Consider the following 24,476-nt stretch of genomic DNA (forward strand, 5'->3'; position numbering starts at 1 on the left):
TGCTTTAGAAATGAAGTTTGAAGTTAGCCAAGCCTTATGCTAGCGTTACTTTTTTCACTAGCACTCCATGTACCTAAATGCTTAGAAATGCTTGTGATCTTGCCATAGCCATGACTTGAATTTAAGCTACTCTGACTTCAATTGTCATCTGTAACTCAGATGTAATATACTGTGACCACGCAGGCATGTCATTTATGTTGATTTAGATCAACAAATATTATTAATACATACCTTTGCCTCGGTTACTACTAAGTTATTATTGCTAGCGTGATAACGTTATGGTCCTGTCCTACCGCGATTTACACCTGACCAAAACACACTTTTTACCCGTATGCTGTCGGTCACATTATCATTGTCTTATCGTGTATTTTGTCAAAAGACTGTGAGTAACTTTGTTAAGAGTCCAGTTGTTAGTCATGACGTTTTTGGAAGTACAGAAATCGTGTGTTTGTAGCGCAAGTAAGTTAGCGAATGCCCTTGTCTTGCTCCCCTGATGTGGTCACTCACTACAATGGGCATTTGTTAAGAGGCCCATTTACGATATACAAGGTAAACATACACTGGAATATTTCTGTAAGGGCCTCTTACATATTGACAAACGTTGATAATGACATGTATATGCCTGTTTATGGTGAAAATAAGCGATTTATTTCAAGATAGCATATTCGCCCCATAGGGTTACACCGTAGAGTCATCTGACAATGGTATCCAATATGGCGCCCATGATTTGAGTTGGCCAAACTCTCTCTAATATACGGCTCTGATCAGGGCGGTGTATGTGGGATTGACTCAAAATAAAGTACAGTGGCCATGCTCATTCTAATGAAGGAACATGTCACGCAGTGCAACAGTGTGGCTCACTGATGTGATTTTTTTTTTTTTTTGTAATTTCAGTGTATCACATACAGAGACATCTCTTGTTACAATACAAATAAAGTCTTTACCATAAACAAAAAATGAATGAATAAAATCAGCGACACTCAACACACGTCAATAAGCTCAGCAGCTTTAGGGGCGCATCGACATTGATGTAATCAGGAGGCTTATCTATGCAGCAGATTATGACATCTACTATACATTCAATCAACCTTGTTCATGTTGCAGGTTTATCAGTTAAAAACTATCCCATGCTGGTGCTTTATCCTTGTTTACAGTATTCATCCTGTTCAGCATATGCTTGTATGTAGCTGTTTTTATCATGGCGTTAGCCCACTATTTTAATCCTGGAGTTTTAGGTGGTTTCCAGTGTGCATTGTTCTGCAGCCACTGGAATGTCAACCATGATTACAGAAAACTCTTTACTTGATATGTTGTGACTTCTGTCACCTGGTACACGGATGTGTTTTTATCTTTTGGACAACTATGGAGCTCCATGGCACAGATGAATAATATATATCAGGCTTCAGCTACACAGACAGACAGGAGGCCCAATTAATTGTTTTTTATGGGATTTGTTGACAAAAGAGATGGAATATCTCTAGTCTTAGCTTTTGAATTGACTATTAATAGAAAAATATAACCAATTATTTAAGGAGATTATAATAAGTGTTGTCTCCTTTTGTACTGGAAAAAAAATCCATTTCTTGAAAACCAGTGCAAAACTAACACGAGTGTAACCTCTTTCCATAAACAGCTCTCCAAATCCCTCTCAATGAGGCAGCCATTTACATTCAGATTCCTTGTGTCATTTCTCTCCTTGTTCCCCTCCATTCAGTCCTGTCTCCTCCCCACTCCACGTTGCACCCTAAAAAAATTTAAAATTCAATCACAATAAGCAAATTTGCTCCCCCACAGGACATCATTGAGTGGCACGCAGCAACAGTGCAAGGTACTCCAATCAATGGCCTTGTTCCCTCAACACAGGCCCGGAGCTCGTAATTTGCATGACATTGGTTCTCCTCTCTCTGTCTCTCTCTGTCTCTCTCTCTCTCTCTGTCTCTCTCTCTGTCTCTCTCTCTCTCTCTCTCTCTCTCTCTCTCTCTCTCTCTCTCTCTCTCTCTCTCTCTCGCTCTCTCTCAAGCACAGACACAAACACAAATGCATGCATATTAATTTATGATCACACACTTATTGCACTCCATAACAGAAAAGACAAGGATATTTAAACCAGCATAATAATAATAATAACACACACACAGTGAGATAGAAAAACTACAATAATAACAGAGGCGGCTCTTCCTTATGACACAAAGATGTGAAGTTTCCACTGAACATTAATCCAACTTACTGCAGCCCTCATGTGCTCTGGTTCCTGTCTGCTGCTGCTGCTGGTGGGCGGATAATAAACGTGTGTGTGTGTGTGTGTGTGTGTGTGTGTGTGTGTGTGTGTTTGTGCGTGTGCATGCGTGTGTGTGTGTGTGTGTGTGTGTGTGTGTGTGTGTGTGTGTGTGTGTGTGTGTGTGTGTGTGTGTGTGTGTGTGTGTTCTCCAAATCATCAGTTTGTTTATGAGTGCTGTGTAATTTATGGTTCACTAAACCCCTCCGCCCTCCAATCATAGCTCAGGCAGGTCTGTCAAGCTTTGGAGTTACAACGTGATAAAGTGGTGTGCATATGGTTTATGTTTAGTATGCAAAGAGTTTGGAGGTTTTTAGCCTTTCAGAATTAAAAAGCACAAGATCAAGGTGAGGTGTGCCCATTGCAGTTTACATTTAAAAAGCCTAATTCGGTACAGGCACATCCTGCATTGGAGCCAGAATCAGAGTATCAGCTCTGTCCTGCACTAAACTGCATTTGAGGAATTTACCCACAACATGTTTGCTAAACTCGCTGTTTACTCCACATCTTTAAAACCTTTTCTTTTGGAAAAGTACCCCATATATCTTGGAAATACTACCAATGAAGAATAAATGTAGGCCTAGTCTAACACACGTGCACACAGGTATTTTTCAGAACACATTGTTTTCTGTGTTTTGGGTCACAGAAAATGGAAGATGGGTGCAGATGTTCATAAACTCCATTTTTAGTGTTATCGTGTAGACAGGGAAAACTGAGTTTTGGGCTTGTAACGTCAGAGATTTTCGCTGTTATCTCCTTTGTGAGGCGTCACAAATGAGGTACCAGAATAGTGCTGTACCATTGCAGCATTTTGTTTTTAGGCTTCTGATTGGCCAACATGGCTTTAGGGTTATGATTATATACCGCACGCAGCCTGTTGGTTTGGCATGCTCTTGACAGCGCTTCAATTGTGTTGAAGCATTTTTATTTGGACAGAGAGATGAATGTCACTGCATAATCGTTTCTAATTGGTCGCCAGGCTGAGGTGGGTGTGGCTTACAAAGTGAAAGTGAAGGAGGCTGAGCAGGTGACAACATGTCTACAAATGAAGTGACACCAGAGCATCGAGGCTGATCGACAAATGTTGTAGAATGAACGAGGTTAAAACCCTGTTTACAAAAATACTTGTGTACGTGTGGACAGGCCTTCATCTTGGTTTTGCTTCCAAGGTTTTTTTTTCTGATATCAAAACAGGGTTATATTCAGGGTTCAAAATTAGCACCATCCACCAGCCAAATGCTGGTAAAAATATGCAAGTGGCTGGTAGATTTGCTTCACTTACCAGCCAAAGAAACAATGGTAATCTATTGAATGGCTGGTAAAATTCGAACATTCACTAGCCATTTGGCTGGTGGACGAAAAAGTTAATTTTTAACCCTGGTTATATTAGGAAAAAAACGCAACCAACAATTAGCTAGCTAGCTAGCTAGCTGCAGCTGCTACAATCTGCCAGCGACAGTTGTCTTTTCAGTTGGCAAAACCGGCAGCCGCAGGCTACAAATGAGAAGTTTGTGTACCTCTGTCTGAAATCAAGGACCCATTGTTTCAAAGTTACTATGAATTTTGAGTGGTATCACTGTTTTTGTAAACTGCACACATGCCATGCCAGAAAGGAAAGCTTGACAGGCATAGCAACAGTAACTAAGGGAGGCGGGACCTAGTAAACATTACTGATACTGTACACAACACAGACATACACACCTACACACACACACACACACACACACACACACACACACACACACACACACTGCTGGCTTCCTCCTCTGTCTAGCAGGTGAAGGGCAGAGAAAGGGTTTGTGCATGAGGCAGCTAAGTGACTCAATGCGATCGACTCGCTCACCGTGGCAACCTTCAGAATTCCACTACCTCCCTGCGAGTCTGGCAGACTATCTGTTCACCCTCCCTTCCCTCCTCCTCCCTTCCTTTCCTCCCTTCCTCCCTCCTCCCTCTCTCCCATCCCCCACTCCAGCAGCTCCGGGGAAGCGGTGACGTGGGAGCTCCCTGCTCGAGAACACAGAGAGAAAGAGGAATGGAAAGAAGGCCTGGGAGAGAGAAAGGACAGAGAGAGAGAGAGAGAGAGAGAGAGAGAGAGAGAGAGAGAGAGAGAGAGAGAGAGAGAGAGAAAGAGAGAGAGAGAGCGAGAGAGAGAGAGAGCAGGGAAGAAAAAAGATAAGGATCCTCCCTCTCCCAGCACTCGCTGACAATGACACTGGGAGAGTCATTTCGAAGCAATGAGCCAGAAAACGCGGAGCCGCCACTGCCATTCATCCTCCTAAGCACGACACTCTGTCACCACCACGCCAAAATCACATTCATCTCTGAGAGAATGGCTCTGGCTTAATAAAATGTATGGCAGAACACTCATATTATAAAAACAGCCCATCTGAATGCACTGACTCATATTCCTGAAAACGAATAGAAAAGTGGATTGGGATTGTGCGATACTGGCAGTGCAGATCTCTCCTGCTCCATTTACACTGAAATTGATTTAAAAGAATAATTTGTGCATTTGTAAAACCATGATTTAATAAAAAGATAATAAATAGTAGGCTATGCCGTGCATATCCGATTGATTGTTTTATTGATCACCACACAGTGCCCAGGCCTTAGCAGGACACTACAAAAACCCCGACCAAGATGATCACGTACCAAATGAAGTACAGGATCAAAAAATTGAAAAAAAAGTCATTTTGAAATATTCCACTTACACGACAGAGATGTACTCTTTCTTAGCAGACAACCAAAAGAAATCAAATCATTTAATTGCATTTTTTTTTATATTGGACTCCCGAGGTTAGATAGGAAAAGTACAAAAAATAAATAAATTTTAAGTAAATAATTTATCCTCATAAACCAATAATTTTAAGCTGCTGATAAACCCCTTTCTCTGTACACGTATGACTGTGTCTCCACCCAGGATAATAACAACATCACCACATATGCCGATGATACGACCATCCTTGGCCTTATCAAAGGATATTAGTCACCATACAGGGAGTTGGTTCTATATATATATATATATATATATATATATATATATATATATATATATGTGTGTGTGTGTGTGTGTGTGTGTGTGTGTGTGTTTTTGTGTCCCTGTGAAACGTCATCTTCTGTGGCTGCAATGAGATTTCCGAAAATGTTTTTGACACGCCCATTATACCGAGGATGCATTGTATGGGATCTTGTATGAACCACCATACAGCACCGGTATCCCAACATTCATTTCAGCATTCAAGCAAGGATCGGGTCTCTGGTAGGTACAGAGACAGACCGGGTCTAAGGGGAGGACAAAGACCCGGTCCTTAACATAGACAAAACCCCCCCCTCTCCCCCCCGCCCCCCCGCGCAGCCTCTTAACATCAAGGGAACAGAAGTGCAGCGTGGTGACCGCTATAAGTTCCTTGGCCTTTACATCTCTGCAGACCTGAGCTGGGCCAAAAACGCACAGGAGCGGTTGTACTTCATCAGACCGCTGAAGAAGGCCAGACTTAGCCGCCAGCCCCTCACCCAGGCATACAAAGCATCCTTTACCAGTGGAATCACCATGTGGTTTGGAAACACCACCCCGGCTGAGAGGAAATCACTTCAAAGGGCATCCTCGGGGACAAACCTCATCCAGCCCACGCTATGTTCAGGTGGAACGTCTTAGGATACAACCTGAGACGCCACAGGCTGGAGAGCATCTCCACTCGCAAGGCCTGCTTTCACAGCAGCTTCTTTCCGGCCGCTGTCAGACTTGCAGAGGACATTAAAGTGGGAAGGCCATATCACACCCCACACCTGCAATAATAGCTGTGGAAAAAATAATAATTCAGTGTGCAATAACAGAATGTGAAAAATCTCAGGTGCGATAATGTCTATATTCACAAGTATAGTGGATGTTTCTGGTGCACTTTTGCAATTATACTTTTATTTATCTTACAGCGGTTTTCTCTTTTACAGTGTTCTTCTACTTTACATATTTTTATATCTATATAGTTTCATTTTTTATTTTTTTTAGAGCTGAATTTACCTGTACGGCCCTGTACCTGTGCAAAACAAATGGCAATCAACATCGATGCTATTCTATTCTGACTAGATGCACGGCAGTAAAGAGTCACATCACTTATCCCTCTCCAAGTAGGACATCTTGTAATTGCCTGAATTGAATATTCATGTTCCAGCTACCAGCCCTACTCCACTTTCTCGTGCTCTCTACAAATAATCAAAAATACCATTTCATTTCCCCAGTCAGCCCCGGGTCATGTGCTGACGATGAGATGGAAAACACAGCGTGTCGTTAAGCTGCCAGCTAATCAGTGTTGGCTAGTAATCCCCCCCTCTTTCCGTCATGTCTTCCAAACGGCCCCTTCCCTCCCTCCCTCCCTCTCTCCACCACCTCCACTTCTGCCGCTGCTGATGCTGTAGTCAGCCTGAGAGATGGATGGCACAGTCCTAATCACCCCCCGCAGTGCTCTGTCAGCATGGCTGCAGGCCGCTCTTAACATTTACACCACATGATCACACACGCACACACACAATAAACACAAGCCAATAAGTGAGAAAATCTACTCTCACTCCTATACCCTCTCTCTTTTCTCATCCTTCAGCTTCCCGCCCTCCCAGCCTCCCTGTGCCGTGCCCAAGGCCCGGCACACACCACCACTCCTCTCGCTGTCACCTCGGATGGATGCAGTGGGATGCGGCTATGTCCTGAGGGCTCAGGGAGGTAGTCCTCCCCCGCCTCCTTCTCTCCCTCCGCCTCCTCACGCAGCGCCTTCCTGCCTGTTATCTCCAGGCGTGGAGTCTCATCAGCCTGCACAGTAGCTCTGGCTTCCAGCCGTCTCACCACCAGAGGAGCCGGGAGGGAGGCCGCTCCTATATATCAGCAGCGTCTCATGTGGTCGACTTCAAGGCCCCTCTCAGGCAAGCTTTCAGTCAAGCCTACATTGAGGCACACACACACACACACACACACACACATAACAAACAAACACACACACAGTGGTTTGCATTCATTTTAAGAGTGTAAGAAGTGTAGATTTTAGTGTGACACTCAGATCGTTCCAGAGAAACTACAATGGAAACATGTTCCGCATCTGAAATATTAACATGTGTCAGTCCCTCTGAATCAAAGACCAGGGCTCATTCTACATTTTGACTCTTTAAACTTAAACATTCAACGCAGGGGAAAATCGGTCGGGAAAGAGGCAGAGAAACCAGAGCCTCCCTAAGAGCAGCCTCAGTAGACCAGGGTCTCTATTTATGGAAATGCTAAAATCCTTCCTGAAGGTACCTCCTAAAGATGCCCCTGTGGAGGATGACTGGAGTGGCGTGTAGGACATAGGACCCATAGAACAACTCTGGGAACGCTAAATCAGTGCAAGGGCAAGGACCCTGGACAAGAAACTGAGCAAACTCGGTCCACTGAGGAAGAGTGGGAGATTAGGTTGAAAGTTGTATAAAGGCTTCTGTGTAAAATAAGAAAAATAATCGGTGATGAGGGGCCACAGGGGCCCAGGTTCTCTGCATGTTAAGTGGATATTTGTGAGAGAATATATCAACTCGGCCTTGTGTCACACTCCTGTTTTAAGAGCTTTATGATTTCAGTTTTTATTGTACAACATGGGGCATATTCCTCAATAAAGTTGTGTTAAATCAAATCACCAGGAAACTAACACAGATTCATTATTATTCCGGCTATTGGTTGCACTAGACTTTATGGGCGCTTGGAGGCAACAGGGTACATACACATTGCACAGAGGGTGGTAGGTTCAGTAACAACAGTACATTTTTGCCCTGAGGCCCCCTAATAGGTTAATCTGGCCCTGATTTTAGCTTTCATTTAGAGATTTCATGCATTTGACAGAAAGCACGTGTTACAAACTGGAAGCGTGGAGTTTGAAAGAAATTTGAAAGGGCATTTACCAGAGAGGGAAAGTCCATGAAACGTGCATTATGGGAAGTGTACGATCCAGCATTTTTAGAGCTTGACACGTACTAGGGACTAAAAAGGTTATATCTCGGGTTTTAACCTGTCTCTCACATGTCACACCACTTGAAACCACTGGAGTACTCTATTAATGTAAATGTGTGTACCTGCTCTGCATCGCTAAAGCTGTGAGTACAAAAAAAGCTTCCATCTGTGCAACTCTCATTTTATCCATAGATCAACTTACATACAGGCTGGGGTTTGCCACCCCTGCTACAGTGTGGTGTTACATGACAAGACATTTCTGAACCCTATTCAAGATGCTTTTCCAGAAGACTTTGATGATATTGTTGACGGGAGCTACACCCGAAACATTAAAGCAACACTAAAGCACTTTTCCCGCTTCGGTCCCCCTACAGGTTGGAAGCGGAATTGTCCATTACCGCTGCTGTAATGTCTCATTATGTCTCATTCGAACTACAGATCCGCTACCCGATCTGGCAAACAGTGGTAATGGACCATTCCACTTCCAGCGGGAAAGCGGGAAAAGTGCTTTAGCGTTGCTTTAAAGACAGCTACACACCAGGCCGATAATCGGCCGTTGGACAGTCTGGCGAGGTCAGTGACTCGAACCTGTTCGGTGTGTTCCGTGCCGTCATCCGTTGGAGGAGCTGTCAGCTTTCATTTTGGTCGACCTGACATGTTAGTCAGAGACAGGGCAGTCGGGACTCACCCGGAAATGGCAAGCGGGATGAGCGTGACTAAGCCTCTCAAAATCTGACAAAAATCTTTTAAACTGACCTTTGTCGATCTGAAATGAAGACAGATTCAGCAACTGCCTGGCCTATTTCTCGTTTAAAATGTTTTCAGAAACACGTTTCGGTGAACTATTTTAGTACAATATGAGATCGTATTCTGAATGAGTCTCCATTAATGGCCGGTTGAAAAATCCAAAATCCTGAAGCAGCAGCCAGACCCACGTGACGCGTTCGTCCAATCAGCTGCCGGTTTTCATTGTTTGGGCGACAATACAGATTAGCGCCGCCTGCTGTTATGGAGCCGTATTACATCTCGTCACTTCGGTGTGTTCCGAGGCACTTTTTTGACCAACTCAAGTTTGACTGATCAGTCCAACTGCCTTTTCTGCCAACGGTCGGCCATCTGGTTGGTGTGTAACTGCCTTAAGGTCTGCAGTTGTGAAGGGCAGTGCCTCCATTAGAGTTTGTCCTCCGACAGGAGACAGGATGGCTGTGTCACCTGAGGGCTCAATGTTTTGAAGAAAATTTGGATCGTGCAACAAGGCAGGCTTGCTTGTTTATTTTTTTTGGGGGGGGGATGATTGTAAAGACTTACAAAGAATGCATTTACGACATTTACTCTCTAACTGGGACGTTTTGGGTCCGACTGTTGGGGATTGCTATGGACGAAGTACACGCAGCGATACACTGGTAAGAGCAAATGACTTATAACCATGTATCCAGCTAATTTAAATAGCCCACGTTACTGTATTGTGTGAACAGTTAACTTCATTCAATATTGTATGTGGCGTTTTCTTTTGCAGGGTGCAAATGTTCCACCAAAACAAGTTCCTTCCCGAGACCATTTTGCAGAGCCACCGTCGTTGCGTCCGGAGCTTAGCGCCGCCCAAGACGATTGTGATTGGTTTAACAACAGCTCAGTCAACCCAGAGCGTTGTTTTCTCCTATCCTAGAATGTATCTGTGGTGTAACCAGACTCCACAGCGCTGCGGGCAAACTTTTAGATGCACAATATTTCTTGCGGATAAACACATTTAGCCCAATCATTCAACCGCTAGTAAATAGGAATGTCAAATTGAATAACTGAACCACAGTTTTTCTTAAAATATATTGTGAATTTCAGTCTCTCATTTTATGCAGCTGCGTGGGTCCGGAAAACCTGCAGGCACATATATATATATATATATATATATATATATATATATATATATATATATATATATATATATATATATATATATGCTTTTCATATTTATTTCCATTAACTATTTTCAGCAGCAGCCATCCTGCCATCATGTGTATTCTTGTTCTTAAGATACCTGAAACTCTCTGATCTTTGCCAGCCAGCATCTCTCTGAAGCAGCTCCCTTTTTAAAGTCCTCCTGCTGTTCACTGAGCTTGTTTTAGCAGCTCCTCTCTTCTTTCGAAGAAGGGCTCCTTTTTTGATGGAGGGCTCCTTTTTGAAAACCTCCTCTGGCGGCCAGCTGCTGTCTGAAGCGCCTCCTCCCTGCAGACAGCTCTCTCTGGAAGCTCCTCTCCAAAGTGTCACATTCGGATGTCCACTCGTCCTTTTTTTCCGGTTCAGAGTTCCACCTTCTGGCTCGGAAGGGGCCAGGTCCTGATGGTGGGCTTTTGTGTGGGGTCCTAGCAGGTTTCCACCCTCTTGAAGTCCTTCTCTTTCACTTTCAGCTGTTCCCTGAAAGTGGCTCACATCTTTCTGCTGCCTGTCCTCCATCCCCTTCTGCTCTGCGGCCTTTCTCAAAATCTCTGCCAATAATGGCCTTTAAAACCAACTGTTGAGTTTCTCAAATTCTTCAATCCAAATACCTTGATCCTTGTGAGGGTGAATATTTTGCTTGAAGGGTGCACATCTTTCAGCATCAGTTGTTTGATGGCCGTGTCCTCAACGGCTTTCCTTACAGGCCTGTTAAAAGAATAAAGAATTCCTGTTATGGATCATGACAAGTGTTTCATTTTGATGGGTTAGTAAAACATAAGAGGAAAGAATTAATATGTTTAGGATCCTGAGAGAAAATAGATCCACATCATATGGGGGCGGGGGTTTCTTATTTCAGGAATTAGAATGTTATTTTCTTTCATTTCTGTCTGAATTCAGGTTTGTGTCTAGAATATATTATTAGATCATTCCAGTTTTTAGTTGACTTACTTACTTACTTACTTACTTACTTACTTACTTACTCGCAAAAACAATTACAATCTAACCAGAAATGAATGAAATGAAATAGTGAAAAACTGTAATGAGAAAAAGTTAAGAGACCCTCCCCCTTTTTCTGACTCCCCTCAAATCAATTCAGTCCATTGTCCATTTCAGTAACAAAATGAACTTAAATGTAAAGCACATATGGATTTAAATGGCTATTTTTAAGCAGCTGTAAATGCCGTTTTATGGTGTTTTCTTGGTGTTTTTACAATGATGGGAGAAGGCCAGGACTTGTGGAAAACTGTGTGTCAGCATAAGAGACATGTCTTTAGTTTTTTTTATAGGCTCTCCTTCGGTATGACATTGACATAATTTGAGTTTGTTTTGCTTTAAATCAATTGGCCGTCTGGTTATGACATGTTGCAGCTCCGTTTTGCTTCGCACCTCTCCGTGTGACTTCCTCGCGTGCCTTCATTTTCCCAGGATCGCTGCCAGTCAAATGAATCCCCTGCCTGTTCTACCTACTGTATGCACACGCGTGCCTCTGTCTGTGCGGTGCATGCACATGACTGCTCCCCTCTTGACCTGTTGACCTGACCGTCAATGAAACCATGTGCCCACTCCGAAGCGGCCTTGGCCAGCTGCTGTCTCTGTCTCACCTCCAGCCTCCCCACCAGCAACACACATGTCGCCTACAGCGCTCCCTGCCAGACACGCAGTCATATATCCATGGGCACCGTTGGCAACGGAGGTGCAGCAGACAAAGATGCTGCTGCACAGAAATAGAACTCCTATAGGGCGCCTGGGTAGTTAACGTTGTTGAGCATGCGCCCGATGTTACAAAGGCCCTGTCCGTCTTTAACGCAGTGGCGGCAGGTTCAATTCTGACCTTCATGTCATTCCCCCTCTCTCGACCCCTTTTCTGTCTTCAGCTGTCCTGTCTAAAAATAAAAAGGCCTGCCTAAAATGCCCAAAGAATAACCTAAAGAAAGAAAAAAGAAGAAATATAACTCCCGGGAGCCATTTAGTGGCCAGTAAGCATGAATATATGGTTCACGCAGGACAGGAGAGGCACTGCTGACTGCAGATTGACCACAAATAGTTGGAAAATTCATAGATATAACAGTTTCAGTGTGTGTGTGTGTGTGTGTGTGTGTGTGTGTGTGTGTGTGTGTGTGTGTGTGTGTGTGTGTGTGCGTGTGCGTGTGCGTGCGCACTGTGTATAAGAGAGGCTTAACCCACGTCATTATCAACGCAGGATCCATTATGTACTTTTCAGCTGTGAGTCACCACCGAGCACAGCGGTCACTGCTCCAACACTCATGACTGGTACCTGCCTCTGATGCTGACACACACACACACACACACACACACACACACACACACACACACACATACACACTAAAACACACATCAATAACACGCCTAGATAAGAGTCTGAGTCACTGTGATACACATCTTCCCCTCTCTCTCTCTCTCTCTCTCTCTCTCTCTCTCTCTCTCTCTCTCTCTCTCTCTCTCTTTTCCTGTGTGTGTCTGAATGCACAAGAGACGCAAACAGCTTGCGTCGTGAACAGGAGCGCCGTTAACGTAAGCAGGAGGACTCTTTAGAAAAAGCTTGAGCAAAACCTCCCACGAGACTCATCTCACCCATGAGTCATGTGCGCCTATTAACTCGGTGCGTCGTGTCGGATTAAATAAAACTTCAACATCAGGACTGCGTCTTGAATCTCTAATTGCACGCTGGTGATTTATGTGCAGCTCTCGCTTTGTTGATCTCTCAAGCCTTTTGAATTACACTCAAAGGAGGGGATAATGAGTGTGACTTCATGAATCCCAAAGAATTGACTCTTGTCTCCTCAGCAGGTTAAAAACTTTTGTCACACGCCAGCACACGTTGAGAAATCAGATTCTTTTGAGGCAGCTCCGGAGATTAGATTTCCCTTTTGTGGCTGCTACAAAGACAAAAAAAAAAAAACAATGAAGAAGTGAGATGGTAGAGGTGTGCGTTCATTTGGCACAGCGCTGCTGTTTACAATCGGTCAAACAATGAACATTGTGTTACATTTTGACACCTAAAAGCATATACTAACACGACATATAAAGATCCAGCCCAGAAGTCATCCAATCAATATGAAAAAAAAGACTGAAAAATGAGTGATCAATATTCCCATTGTCAGACCTGTTTTACATAAGTCACGTAATTACGTTTTGTGCCATCAATCATTTTACAAAATGACATGTCACATCAAATGGTGAAAGCCTCTGAGTCAAAGAAATGAATACAAATGTGTGAAACCTGACTACACTTGACTTCTTTTTTTAAACAATTTGTAATCCCTCTTCAGTTTACACAGTGGTGTAGTCTAATGTACTGTATTGTAGTGGGTATACTGTACTGTATATATCAGAATCTGCCTTTGGGGGAGGGGGGGGCATATCATAGTGGGGGGTCTGGGTGTCCTCCCTGAGGGAAGTTTTGAGCATCAACAACTTCATTCCCTGTATTCGGATACACTTTTATACACCAATTTACGGTGGAAATATCTTTATTTAGCCTATGTGAAGAAGGAAAACACAGATGACAATTCAAAATATATCAAAAATATAATAGAAAATATGTTGTTGCGTGTCATTGGGCATTTTTAAGTGGCTATATGGAAATCCTGGAGCTTTCTTAGTGGGTATACTGCGTATACCTGTGTATACCTGCATATCACATAGACTACAGCACTGAGTTTACAACATTATGAATCCAGTTCTCCTTTTTTCCCCCCACTCACTATGCATTACTGTTACCAAAACCAATAACATGACATCATACGTGCAGATTGAGGTGCACTGAAACCTGCAGTGGTGACTCACTTGTTTGATCTATGTAAAAGAAAGCTAAAGTCCCAGCTGAGAACATACTGTAGATATTGTTTTATACCTATGGCTGAGAATATAACATGACAACCAGCGACATGGAGTGATGACAGTTTGGATCACAGCTTCACCTTTGCACTGTTCGTTGCACTGTTCTGTCACATTTTCAACAGCTTTAGATTTGAAAAGGGTTCATTAAAAACAAACATGGCCTAGTCCATTTTTTTTTTTTTCAGAGCTAATAGGGGAACATCGTTCAGCTGATGTTCAAATCTGAAAATGTCAAGTATGGAATGATTTGGTTTACATAACAGAGTCCATTATGCATTCTCTTACAGCAGGTGCTCATTTTATATTTCAGGATTATGAAATGCCACTTCAGTGAATTCAGTTCTTAATGAATCACAACATAAGATGTGTATTCATGCTTAAGACAAAGTGACTCTCCTCTCCAGTTCCTTCTCCTGAAGTTAAAATAGTCTTGCTGATTTAGGGCTACATTGCTATGCTCCTTATGAGTAAATACACTGTGTCATTATTCACATCCTTCCCACTGGACTTTGTGTCATGACACCTTGTCTCCCTTCCATCCTCCTGTTTTTCCTCTGCTGTCATTTGATCTGTTTGAGCTGTGACACAGACAGAGCGTCATTTTTTCCTACGTGGAAATGTCATCTTAATCAGATGTCCTCATTTGCAGGGGGGGGGGGGGGGCAGTGGCGTCATCCGATCCATGGGTCCAAGTATATTTGTCCATAAACATCAGCTTTCAGGTTCACCAGCTGTTGCTCCTCCTCGCTGTATTAGCAGCAACAACAAAAAAATCCCCTTTCATAGCCCTTCACTAACACTGAGGATTTTCAGTTCTTGGTTTCAAATCTGAAACTGTGTGGTGAGTTTCTTTTCTTTCTTTTTTTAATAATTATTTCTATTATTTCCATCAAGAAGTGATACATATACCAGCATACTGTGTCATTTCATACTTCAATCAGAGTACAACTCCTACTAGTAACAGTATTCCTCTACTCCACATTTTTGACACATAAACCCAAACACACACCAACACACAGTTTGACACACAAACCCAACCAAGCCACACACACCCACACGCACTCACCCACCCGACCCCCCCCCCCCCACACACACACACACACACACACACACACACACACACACACACACACACACACACACACACTTGCTTTCCAGCTCTCGGTCACCATAGTCCTTATTTCTTAGCCATTCAATTTACAAGGCGTTATATATGTCCTGCCGCACCTTGTTGAATTATTGCCTTTCGTTCCTGTGTTGTGAGTTTCTGTCCAGCACAACAAATTTACTGTAATTTATGCCCCTGCGTCAATATGATGCTCTGAACACTATTGTTTGAAACGATCCTCCGACAAAGAGATTTTCAACATTTTTAAGAAAGCAAAACCTCTCCATTTTTGCTTCCTTTTTCACTCCTCACAGTGATGTCATTAACAGTTTTCCTCCCTTCAGTCACTGTTTAAAATAATCCCTTTTTCTGTTCCCTTGATGACAAAAATAAAATAAATATTGCATAGTGTGTTTAGATGAGTTTGTTCGTGCGCAGGAGAAACTGAACATCACTGTCTCAGCTAACTGAAGTCTAAAAGGTGCAGGTGTGGAGTTAGGCTGACATTTAAAACTGAGCAAATGACTGCAAACAATTCCAGAAGAGCTACAGCTGAACAAGTAATGGGCTAAATGATTTATTTCCAAATATTTATTTCCCCTTTTGAATTTACTGGGACCTTGAATTTCCCCATGGGGATCAATAAAGCATCTATCTATCTATCTATCTATCTATCTATCTATCTATCTATCTATCTATCTATCTATCTATCTCTTATAACGCCCTTACCTCAATAGGTTTGATAGAGTATTAATGTCAGGATATATAGTCTAATGTAAAAGGGGTTAAAGTTAAATTCCCTCCATTCAGAACAAGCTCCTTCCTCTTTCATTTCTTGTGAATTTCTCTTTCATGTCTTTTACTGTAGGGAAGTGATCATCTTCAGCAAGTCCTTGCAAAACCGGGCAAAAGACAATTTTCACATCCATAAATTGAAGAATTAAGAGTCAGAAAGAGCTCGTCATATTTTCCTGAGAAATTGGCAGCAACCTTACCGCACCTCTGAACTTCTATTTTAAGTGATGATCTAGGGTGGAGATAAGTGTGCGGTTTTACATCGGAATTGTTTATCAGTGTAGGATACTCAGAAAACACGAGACATGTTTGTTCGCCTCTGACACGTTCTTTTGAATTTTGTTCGCTTGTTTTTGTTTTTTTTTTGCTTTTTTTAAAAAAAAAAAAAAACAGCTATTGTTTCCCTAAACTATGCTCCATTTAACATCGAAATATCATGAAATGAATCGTGTTTTAAACAGCTGGAGAAACACTGGCATGCTTTGGAGCTGAATGTGTTTATCTTTGCTGACTTTCGTTGATTTTCGTTGGATTTGAACGCATTACAGCTGCACCGTGGACTGTGCGCGAGACTCCGCGGTGCTGCTCAGGTGAAGGTTCTGTGCGCACGGTACCATTAATAACGCACGCACGTGCGGGATCACATTCCATCCGACTCTGGAGCACGTGCCATGTTCCAAAGCTCTTAACATTTAGACAAAACTGTCGCGTGAGCGCTGTGTATATAGCCAGCCATTGTTCCACTGCTTAGATATATGATATATGATTAGCCTAAATACAATATAGCCTATCTGATCAATACTGTTATCTGTGTGTTAAACCATCATGTCTGGGGTCGGCCGCCGGGGTGAGAGGGGAGCAGCAGGTGACATTTGGACGGCTGAGTGGACGTCTGATAAAAGCTTCCTAGCTTAAGGGTTTACAATTTCTTGCGAGTTTTCCTTCCAACGACCCATTTAGCTTCTAATTGACCACACTGTTTCTTTGGCTCGTCCTTCATTTAGGAATGACGCAGCTGAATTAGCAGACTCCGTATGCATGGCTTGTGCGCGCGCCGAGGCTGCTGCGCGCGAGCCCCGCCGTGCCGCAGAGAGCGACACGGCAAAGAGAAATGGATGTTTTGACAGTCGGCGTGCTTAAGAACGGGTACTTAAAGCAAAATAGGCAAATGGGAATGTGCTGTGGTCGTTCATTTCATGTGATATCTCACCGCCGATTAGCACTCACTGCCTTATAAGGAAAGACAGTCGTGCCTTTCTGCAATAGGCCGAGCGCTGCAGCCTGCGGGAAGCCTGCACTTTAACCCTCTCACTGCTGAATTTTATTTGGTCCGACCCGCATGAAACAATGCAACGAGGGCTTTATTTGACAATTTCAGATTTTTATTTTGAAAGCAATTCATCGAAAATGTATCCCTGCTGTACATATAAGTCTAATGAATAACAATAAACAGCTGGATATATAGGAGCCAATGGCAGTAAGCAGATGGATATGTGATTTGTAACCCTCTCTTTGTCCAACTATAATTTTAACCTTCACTTAGCCTAGGTAAAAACCTTGGGCTCTGTCATTTCGAAGCAGAACTCCCAGAGGTCTGTGTGTCCATTCCACGTCAGGCCTAAGCTGGTTCATACCGTGAGTCATGTCTGCACGCACTTCGTGCCAAGTGATAACGGAACCGGCTGGTGCCTGTCATGCCGGGGCTCCGCAGTCAAAAATAACCCCGCTGGAGTTAAAAACCGGTGGGGTGAGAGAACCCGGCGGGCAGGGGGATGCTGACCTACATTGGCTGCCACACAACCAGGGGGCTATCATTTAACACCGCGAAAAAAAATCCGGCAGAAAATCCCCGCGACACGGGGCCATGTGAAATGTCATCTCTTTGTGTGACCCTGACTCAGTGAGGTTATGGAACATCTATTCATTGTAATGCTCATAACAGCAGCCGGGCTCTCCCTGCAATTTAACTTTACACGAGCAGTGATTCATGGGGCATTATCATCCTACAGAGGCAGCTCAATAGCACACTAGCAGCGTTTGTTTGCCCCAGGACTCCCCGTGATAGACGAGGCCTTGTTATATGGCGGCGGGGATGAATCAGTGTCGGAACAGGCTCTGGCCTTGACGTTGGTTGGGCCTACCGTGAGTTTTCAGGTAGAATAATTCGTTTTGTGATATTTATTGTCTTATAATTACAAGTGAACCCAGCTGTATGCCTATCATGTGGCCAGCGCATAAATAGCCTACATTTTGGATAGCTCTGTAGGTGGTAGCCTAGGCTATATGGCTAGCTACAGATAGAAAAGAAGGCTATCCCAAACGAACCCAGCCTGATGTGTTGTGAATGAAAATACAGACTAAAGCAAAAGGCCTTGACACGCTGCAACGTTTGAGTTAGTGAGCAGCACTTTAAGGCCACCGCGGTTTAGGATAAACCGCTCTCTTCTTTCATAGCACCCTCTTGCAGTTGGATCTCGCTTCACATCCAGCGACACAAGAGGCATACATGTTGCATTCAGGGTCTCATCTAAGCTCGTACTTTGGAGAACCACATTCAGTTTTTGCAAATGTGCTTGCCTTTGATTGATTATAAAGAATGTAATGTATGATCATTATCTGTGTGCGGATTTCTGTGCCATGGAAGTATACGTGTAACTTTTATTTTGTACCAAACACAACATTAGCTGACACATTGACGCACCTTCTCTGCCAGATAGGGTATCTATAATAAGACCCTGTGAAATCAGCTGGAACAGAAAACGTCACATTCTTCCATGGTAGAAGTCTGGATAGCCTGTAACAATTTTGTTTTCTGCATAGCAAAGAGTAAGTGTGTGCACCATGTGTCAACGTTAAAGTTTAATTTATGCAGAAACTGACTAAAGGTGAAATAAGGCAGTAGTTCCTAAACTTTTTCATGTCAAGAAGCCCATTGGATAAGATTTGCTTTTGGATGTTTTATTACAGAAAGTGTATAAAAAAATCTATGTCCAAAATAGTCATACATTCTGTCACTGTGTTACTTATGGATGGAATTATAGTGAAAATAAGTATCCCCATTTTTGCTGGGGACCCCCTTGAACTCCCTCAAGGACCTCTGGGGGTCCGTGGACCCCACTTTGGGAGCCACTGAAATAATGAGTTCAAATACAAAGAAGGTGCTAATTTATTGGTGTACAAAAAAAGGTCAAACGACAAGCTAAATAATCAACATTAATATAATTCACTCGTGTAGGCTGTAACCGGTTGTTGCTATGGTTTCCATGCTCCTCACTCATCCCCACGCCTTAATGTTTTCATAGAAACATCTGTCTTTTCCATCTTTTCCCACAGTGTAACCATTTACGTATTGTAAATATGCCACCAAGTCGTGATTACACTTTTTCCGATCGCGCCTGAAAGCAGCAGAGGGAACAACCCCCCCCTCCCCCCTTCCCCCCTCCCCCCGCCCATGTCACCTCCTCCTCGGCTGACGTCACGCCAACGGCTATTTGCATGAAGTGTTTTCTAGCTGCAGTTTCAACTCGTCTGCAGAACGAGTCTCTCCGAGGGGAAAGCGAGGGAAGAGGCGCAGTGAAAATAGGAGGAGGAGGGGGGGCTCTTGTCTTTCACATCAGAGGAGCAGCAGGAAGAAGAAAAAAAACAAAAAAGCGAGTATAAGGTGTCGGATAGTAACAAAAAAAAAAAGCAGAGGGAAAAAACACAAGAGCCGCTACTCTTGTATCGGAAAATGGAGCTACCCGCCGCGGGAGAGCACGTCTTTGCGGTGGAGAGCATCGAGAAGAAGCGCAGCAGAAAGGTTTGTCACAAGAGCACTGAAGGACATTTTTTACACACATGCACATGGAAACGAGGACCATTTCTCTTTGCTTTAACCTTCACCTTCTTACGAACAACATGTTTTTTTGTTTTCATGAGCTAATTTGCAATGTGACGGTGCGATGCAGAGTGCATTTTTTTTTGCTGCGTAAAGTAACGTTGCGCTGATGATCCCGTTTCTCTCCATTCACAGGGGAGGTTTGAGTACTTGGTCAAGTGGCGAGGATGGTCCCCAAAGTAAGTCCGCCCCCTTTTGTTTATTTTTTTTTTTTTAAATTACAAATAATATATATAAAAAAGAAAGAAGTGTGTAAATGTGTGCATCAGTGCGAGCCGTGGGCGCGCATATGGGCGGTTGCGCGTTCTTGCTTTGGGCGCTCGACGCGTCGGCCTCGATGATGGATGTGGTTTTACAATGTATGCAATCCCCAGTGTGCCAATTAAAGGAAGACATGTCTATAATTGAACCCTATGTTTAAGAAATCCCCATATATCTACTGTTGAGTGGAGGCTAGGCCATTGTATCCCACCCCCCCACCACCACCACCACCACCCCGACAGCCGCGCGTAAAAGTTACTCATGATTTATTACACGTGCATCCACAGGGAGCGCAAGTGTCCCAGCATGTTGTTTACACATGTGCATGTCTACAAATATCAGCTATGGGAGGATTTATAAGGCTAGGGTCGTTTTGGGAGAAAGAAATAACTATCTATCTATCTATACCATTAGGCATACTTCTATCGTCAGCCAATGTGTTCTCCCTGCTCACTTTGTGCTCTCTGAATAGATACAACACGTGGGAACCAGAGGAAAACATCCTGGACCCAAGGCTGCTTGATGCTTTCCAAGACAGGTGAGTTTAGTTGGATAAACCAACCTCACACGTGTTGAGATTCACAATGTAAATCACACAATAACACAAACCGGTTTATATTCCCAGTTTCCTACATTTCCAGTTTTTCACACGTTACTCATCCACCTTTTTTTTAAAGTAGGAACTCTGTATGTTTGTAGTCGGGAACTATGCTGCCTGGTCACTCTATCTGGATAATCCCATGTTGATAATAAACTAGCTAGCGTACATAATGTGCAGAAACTCAGCGGCTGTGTGTGTGGGGGGGGGGCGGGGGTTGGATTAGGATTAACACTGCTGTCATCAGAGGGTCAGGCTAGGGTTAATCTCAGGTCAGGGTTACCAGAGCAAACTGTGACACTCTGTTGCAGCTACTTTCTGTCACCTGATAGTTGTTTGAGTTTCAGCATCAGGTTATGCCTGAGTGCTCCCTGCTGTCCCACCATCCAGTCACCAGATGCACCTGTGTCATCTTCCATAGGACATGGCAACCTATTGCATTACCTAGAAACTTAATTATTATTGATTATGCTGAATTTACTTGTTTTGGTTAGTAGCTAATTTGGCAAATTGCTTCTTTTTTTTTCGGACTTTACTCATGTGCACCATTATGTAAGTAGATACTTAAACTTCAGACGCCCTGCAGAAATGTTTGAAGACATGCAAAACACTTTGCTTTGAATAATATGTATATAATATATGTATGTCTGACGTTTCTTTTTCACACAAAAAAGTTAGTTACAAATGATACAATGACTACCTACCGAGAAGAACTCCCTCATTGAAAAATCCAAAAAACTATGACTATATGAACATTGTTCATTTCAAAAGTTAAATATATGAGACACAATATGTCTCCTACTTGACTAAAAAGTTCACTGTCTTCAAGTTTACAAATGACCCTATTTGTAAATTGCATATTGCACCATCATTGGCTATTAAACCAGTTGTGTCACAACTGTGTGATGTCACAAATTCCGCTCATATGTCCACGTCTTAAACTCAGATTTAATTCATAGATAGATAGATGGACTTTATGAATCCCAAACTGGGAAAGTACTGTGTAACAGCAGCAAGTTACAAGAACATACAGACATAGAAGAAAAACAGAAAATACAAGAAGTAATAAATAACATAAAAAAAAACAAAAACAAGTTAAGATAGCAGAACAACTACAACTACTAAAATATACTTAGAGCAATGAAAACAATGTACACATATATACAAGTGTAGAATACAAATACACAACCTAAAAGAAATATACAACAAATATATTGCAGTGAACACAGAAACGTTCTCCACACTCTTCTAGTCTCAAACTCTGCACATAGTCTACATCATTCTGCACAGTGAAGGTCCAATATCCTAGTGAAGTAACATTAAGTGAAACGCATTTTTAGAGTGGCGGGGGGGGCTTTAAATTATGGTGCATGGCTTTTCTTAATCTGATCATGATGTAGTGGAAAGGCAAGAGGAAATGGAGATTGTGTGAACTTGCGGGGGAACTAAATAGCAGCTTAGTTGTTATAAATCAGAGGTGCATGCGCCATCTCAATGTCTAACCAGAGCAACTTCCTCATGTTCTCTATTAGTAAAAGGACAATGTGTCCATGGTCTTCAAAGTGGGCTACTATGGTAAAATGAGCTGCTTGGCTAATTGCTAAATAGACTGTTGAGTGACTGACCACCAGCCAGCGCCACATGAAGGATAGTGTAACTGGATTTCTTTGATGCATGGTGTGTTTAACTGTCCCTGGCTTTTCTCCTTGCCTCCCTCACCTTTTTTGCTTGCTGCAACCTTTTTGGGCGCAGGTCACACGTTTAAAAGCGAAACCACCAACGTCACTCTGTGTCTGTTTTTGCAATTACCTCTCTCTTTTTTATTTTTTTTTTAAAGAGGAGAGATTTTATTGAAACTAATTGCGCGTCTCTCCGGGGAGCCAAATCGTCTGAATTCCAGGCTGTGAAAATACACTGAGTCGTCATTGTAATTAGATGTGAGGGAGGAGGGTGGGGGAGGGGACTGACATCACTTCTGTCTGCGGTATTGAGTTACTGCCTCGGAGAGACTCGCATGGAGACGGAGGAAAGCAAAGGAAAGTCAGAGAGGGGCTGGCCTTTATCTTCTCCTGCGGATACAGACATTACACGGGCTATTAGTGTCATTTAGGGTGGAAGAAGCCTCATTTTTAAGCCTACATTAAGTGTAATGAGGTAACAAACATAAAGAAGGGTACTGTGAAAAGGTAAATGCATAACAATGACGGGGGGGAAAAAATGGATGCTCCTTTATGCGTGTTGAATGAATTTCACTTTGAATCAGGAAGTGTAACTGCAACCTGTAACATGGACTCAGTGTTTCCTAATTGAGCCTGAGGAGGACACCCGTGACGTTGTGTTGCCATGCAACGGCAACTCATCTCTGCTAGATGGTTTCACTGATTGGCTGCTGTTTCCCTCTCCCACAGGGAACGCCAAGAGCAGCTGATGGGATATCGCAAGAGAGGACCCAAGCCCAAGCACCTCCTGGTTCAGGTGAGAAAATACTGACACTGAACACTAACGTCAATAATTTTAACGATGAATCACAGCTATGCTTAAGATCCATCTTCTTGCATGATTCCCTCTCAAATCCAATTTCAGATATAGGGGCAGATTTAATATTGCACTTCCATAAAGTTGGAGGCCCGTTTATACAATAATGGTCCGGTTTTAAGCAGCAAAAGGCCGAGATATCCTGACTTTTAGTCACAAGACTGGGTCGAGCTCCGGAAATGCCGTATTCTCAACACACCTAGTCTGTACTGCAGGCGTTTTGTTCTAAATGTATAAACCGAATCCCTGTGATGTCGCGCTAACGCTAAAAATCACTTCTGGGTAGACAAATGGCCGTTGAGTTGAAATGCGGAGATATGTGAAATTGGCAAACGTGTCTATTTCAGTCATTTTCAGCCGTAACTGTAACCTTTTAAAGATATATAGTTAAACATGGTGCTCCGAGCTATCTGAAGTCTCTGCTGTGCTTATTTCCTGTCCTGTGTTGCTTTGCTAGTGTCTTTGATAAACCGAATCTAGCGGTACAAACGGCAACGTTTCAATGTCACCGCCGGTCTGACTGACTGCTAGTTTGGGTGGTGTCAGTTTCTTTAAAATGTGGCCCAACAGGTAAATGAGCTCTCCATTAGTTAATGTGTTGACATAAATAGCATCAAACATGCATTTTAGATGAATGAGATGAGAGTATATCCAGTTCTTCCTTGTCCCCGTTTGCTCAGTACCATTAAATTGTATGTACGGGAGTTTTCTACCCAGAAGTCCCTGCAAAAAAACATTGTGACTGGGTCTATAGCTTTAAGTCAGAGCTGAAACAACCGTCATAACTGATGACATTGTCACTTTAAAAGCTCTTCCAGAGCCACAGAAGTCATTATACAACTGTTTTCACAGTATTGCCCACCCCCATGATGAGATAACTTCATGTGTAAAATCAGTGTAAGGACCCTTTAACTTAGGTGTTGGGAGTGCTAGAATATCTATTACAAACCATAGATATTGTTATTTTTTAGGGACCAGTTCCCTGACCTAACAGTGGCAGCGAACTGCCTGTGACTCGTACATTAAGCGCATCAATCAGCGATCCAAAAGGCCAGGGGAACCCCTCAGCGGAGCCTTTTTGTTCCTCCCAGGAGGGTGTTGGTGGTAACACATGGGATAAAGTCAGTGACGGGACACAAAGCAGCCAGTGACATTCCTCGGAGCTGAGGTCACAGCCACATGAGACACTTTGAAATGGCACTGTGATGGCCAGGCCGGAGGCTGAAGGAGCTGTGGGAGGCCTGTGTGAACATGGAGCGAGGCCCCTGAAAT

At 43.1% G+C, this 24,476-nt stretch overlaps 2 protein-coding genes across 2 annotated transcripts in view; both read left to right on the forward strand.

Annotated features, from left to right (window-relative positions):
* The window catches only part of LOC116039705 (homeobox protein Hox-B4-like), a 50,716-nt gene extending 43,215 nt beyond the window's left edge, over positions 1–7,501 (forward strand). Inside the window, exon 2 of the mRNA XM_031284670.2 lies at positions 6,871–7,501. Coding sequence (XP_031140530.1) covers positions 6,871–7,087 — 217 coding nt within the window. The 3' untranslated portion in view covers positions 7,088–7,501. The remainder of the gene's footprint in view (positions 1–6,870) is intronic.
* An 11,918-nt stretch (positions 7,502–19,419) lies between these two features.
* Positions 19,420–24,476, forward strand: part of LOC116039596 (E3 SUMO-protein ligase CBX4) — an 8,118-nt gene continuing 3,061 nt past the window's right edge. The window contains exons 1-4 of the mRNA XM_031284496.2: positions 19,420–19,732; positions 19,946–19,989; positions 20,544–20,609; positions 23,078–23,144. Coding sequence (XP_031140356.1) covers positions 19,664–19,732; positions 19,946–19,989; positions 20,544–20,609; positions 23,078–23,144 — 246 coding nt within the window. The 5' untranslated portion in view covers positions 19,420–19,663. The remainder of the gene's footprint in view (positions 19,733–19,945; positions 19,990–20,543; positions 20,610–23,077; positions 23,145–24,476) is intronic.

This window comes from Sander lucioperca, chromosome 4 (genome assembly GCF_008315115.2).
Source record: "Sander lucioperca isolate FBNREF2018 chromosome 4, SLUC_FBN_1.2, whole genome shotgun sequence".
NCBI lineage: Eukaryota > Metazoa > Chordata > Actinopteri > Perciformes > Percidae > Sander > Sander lucioperca.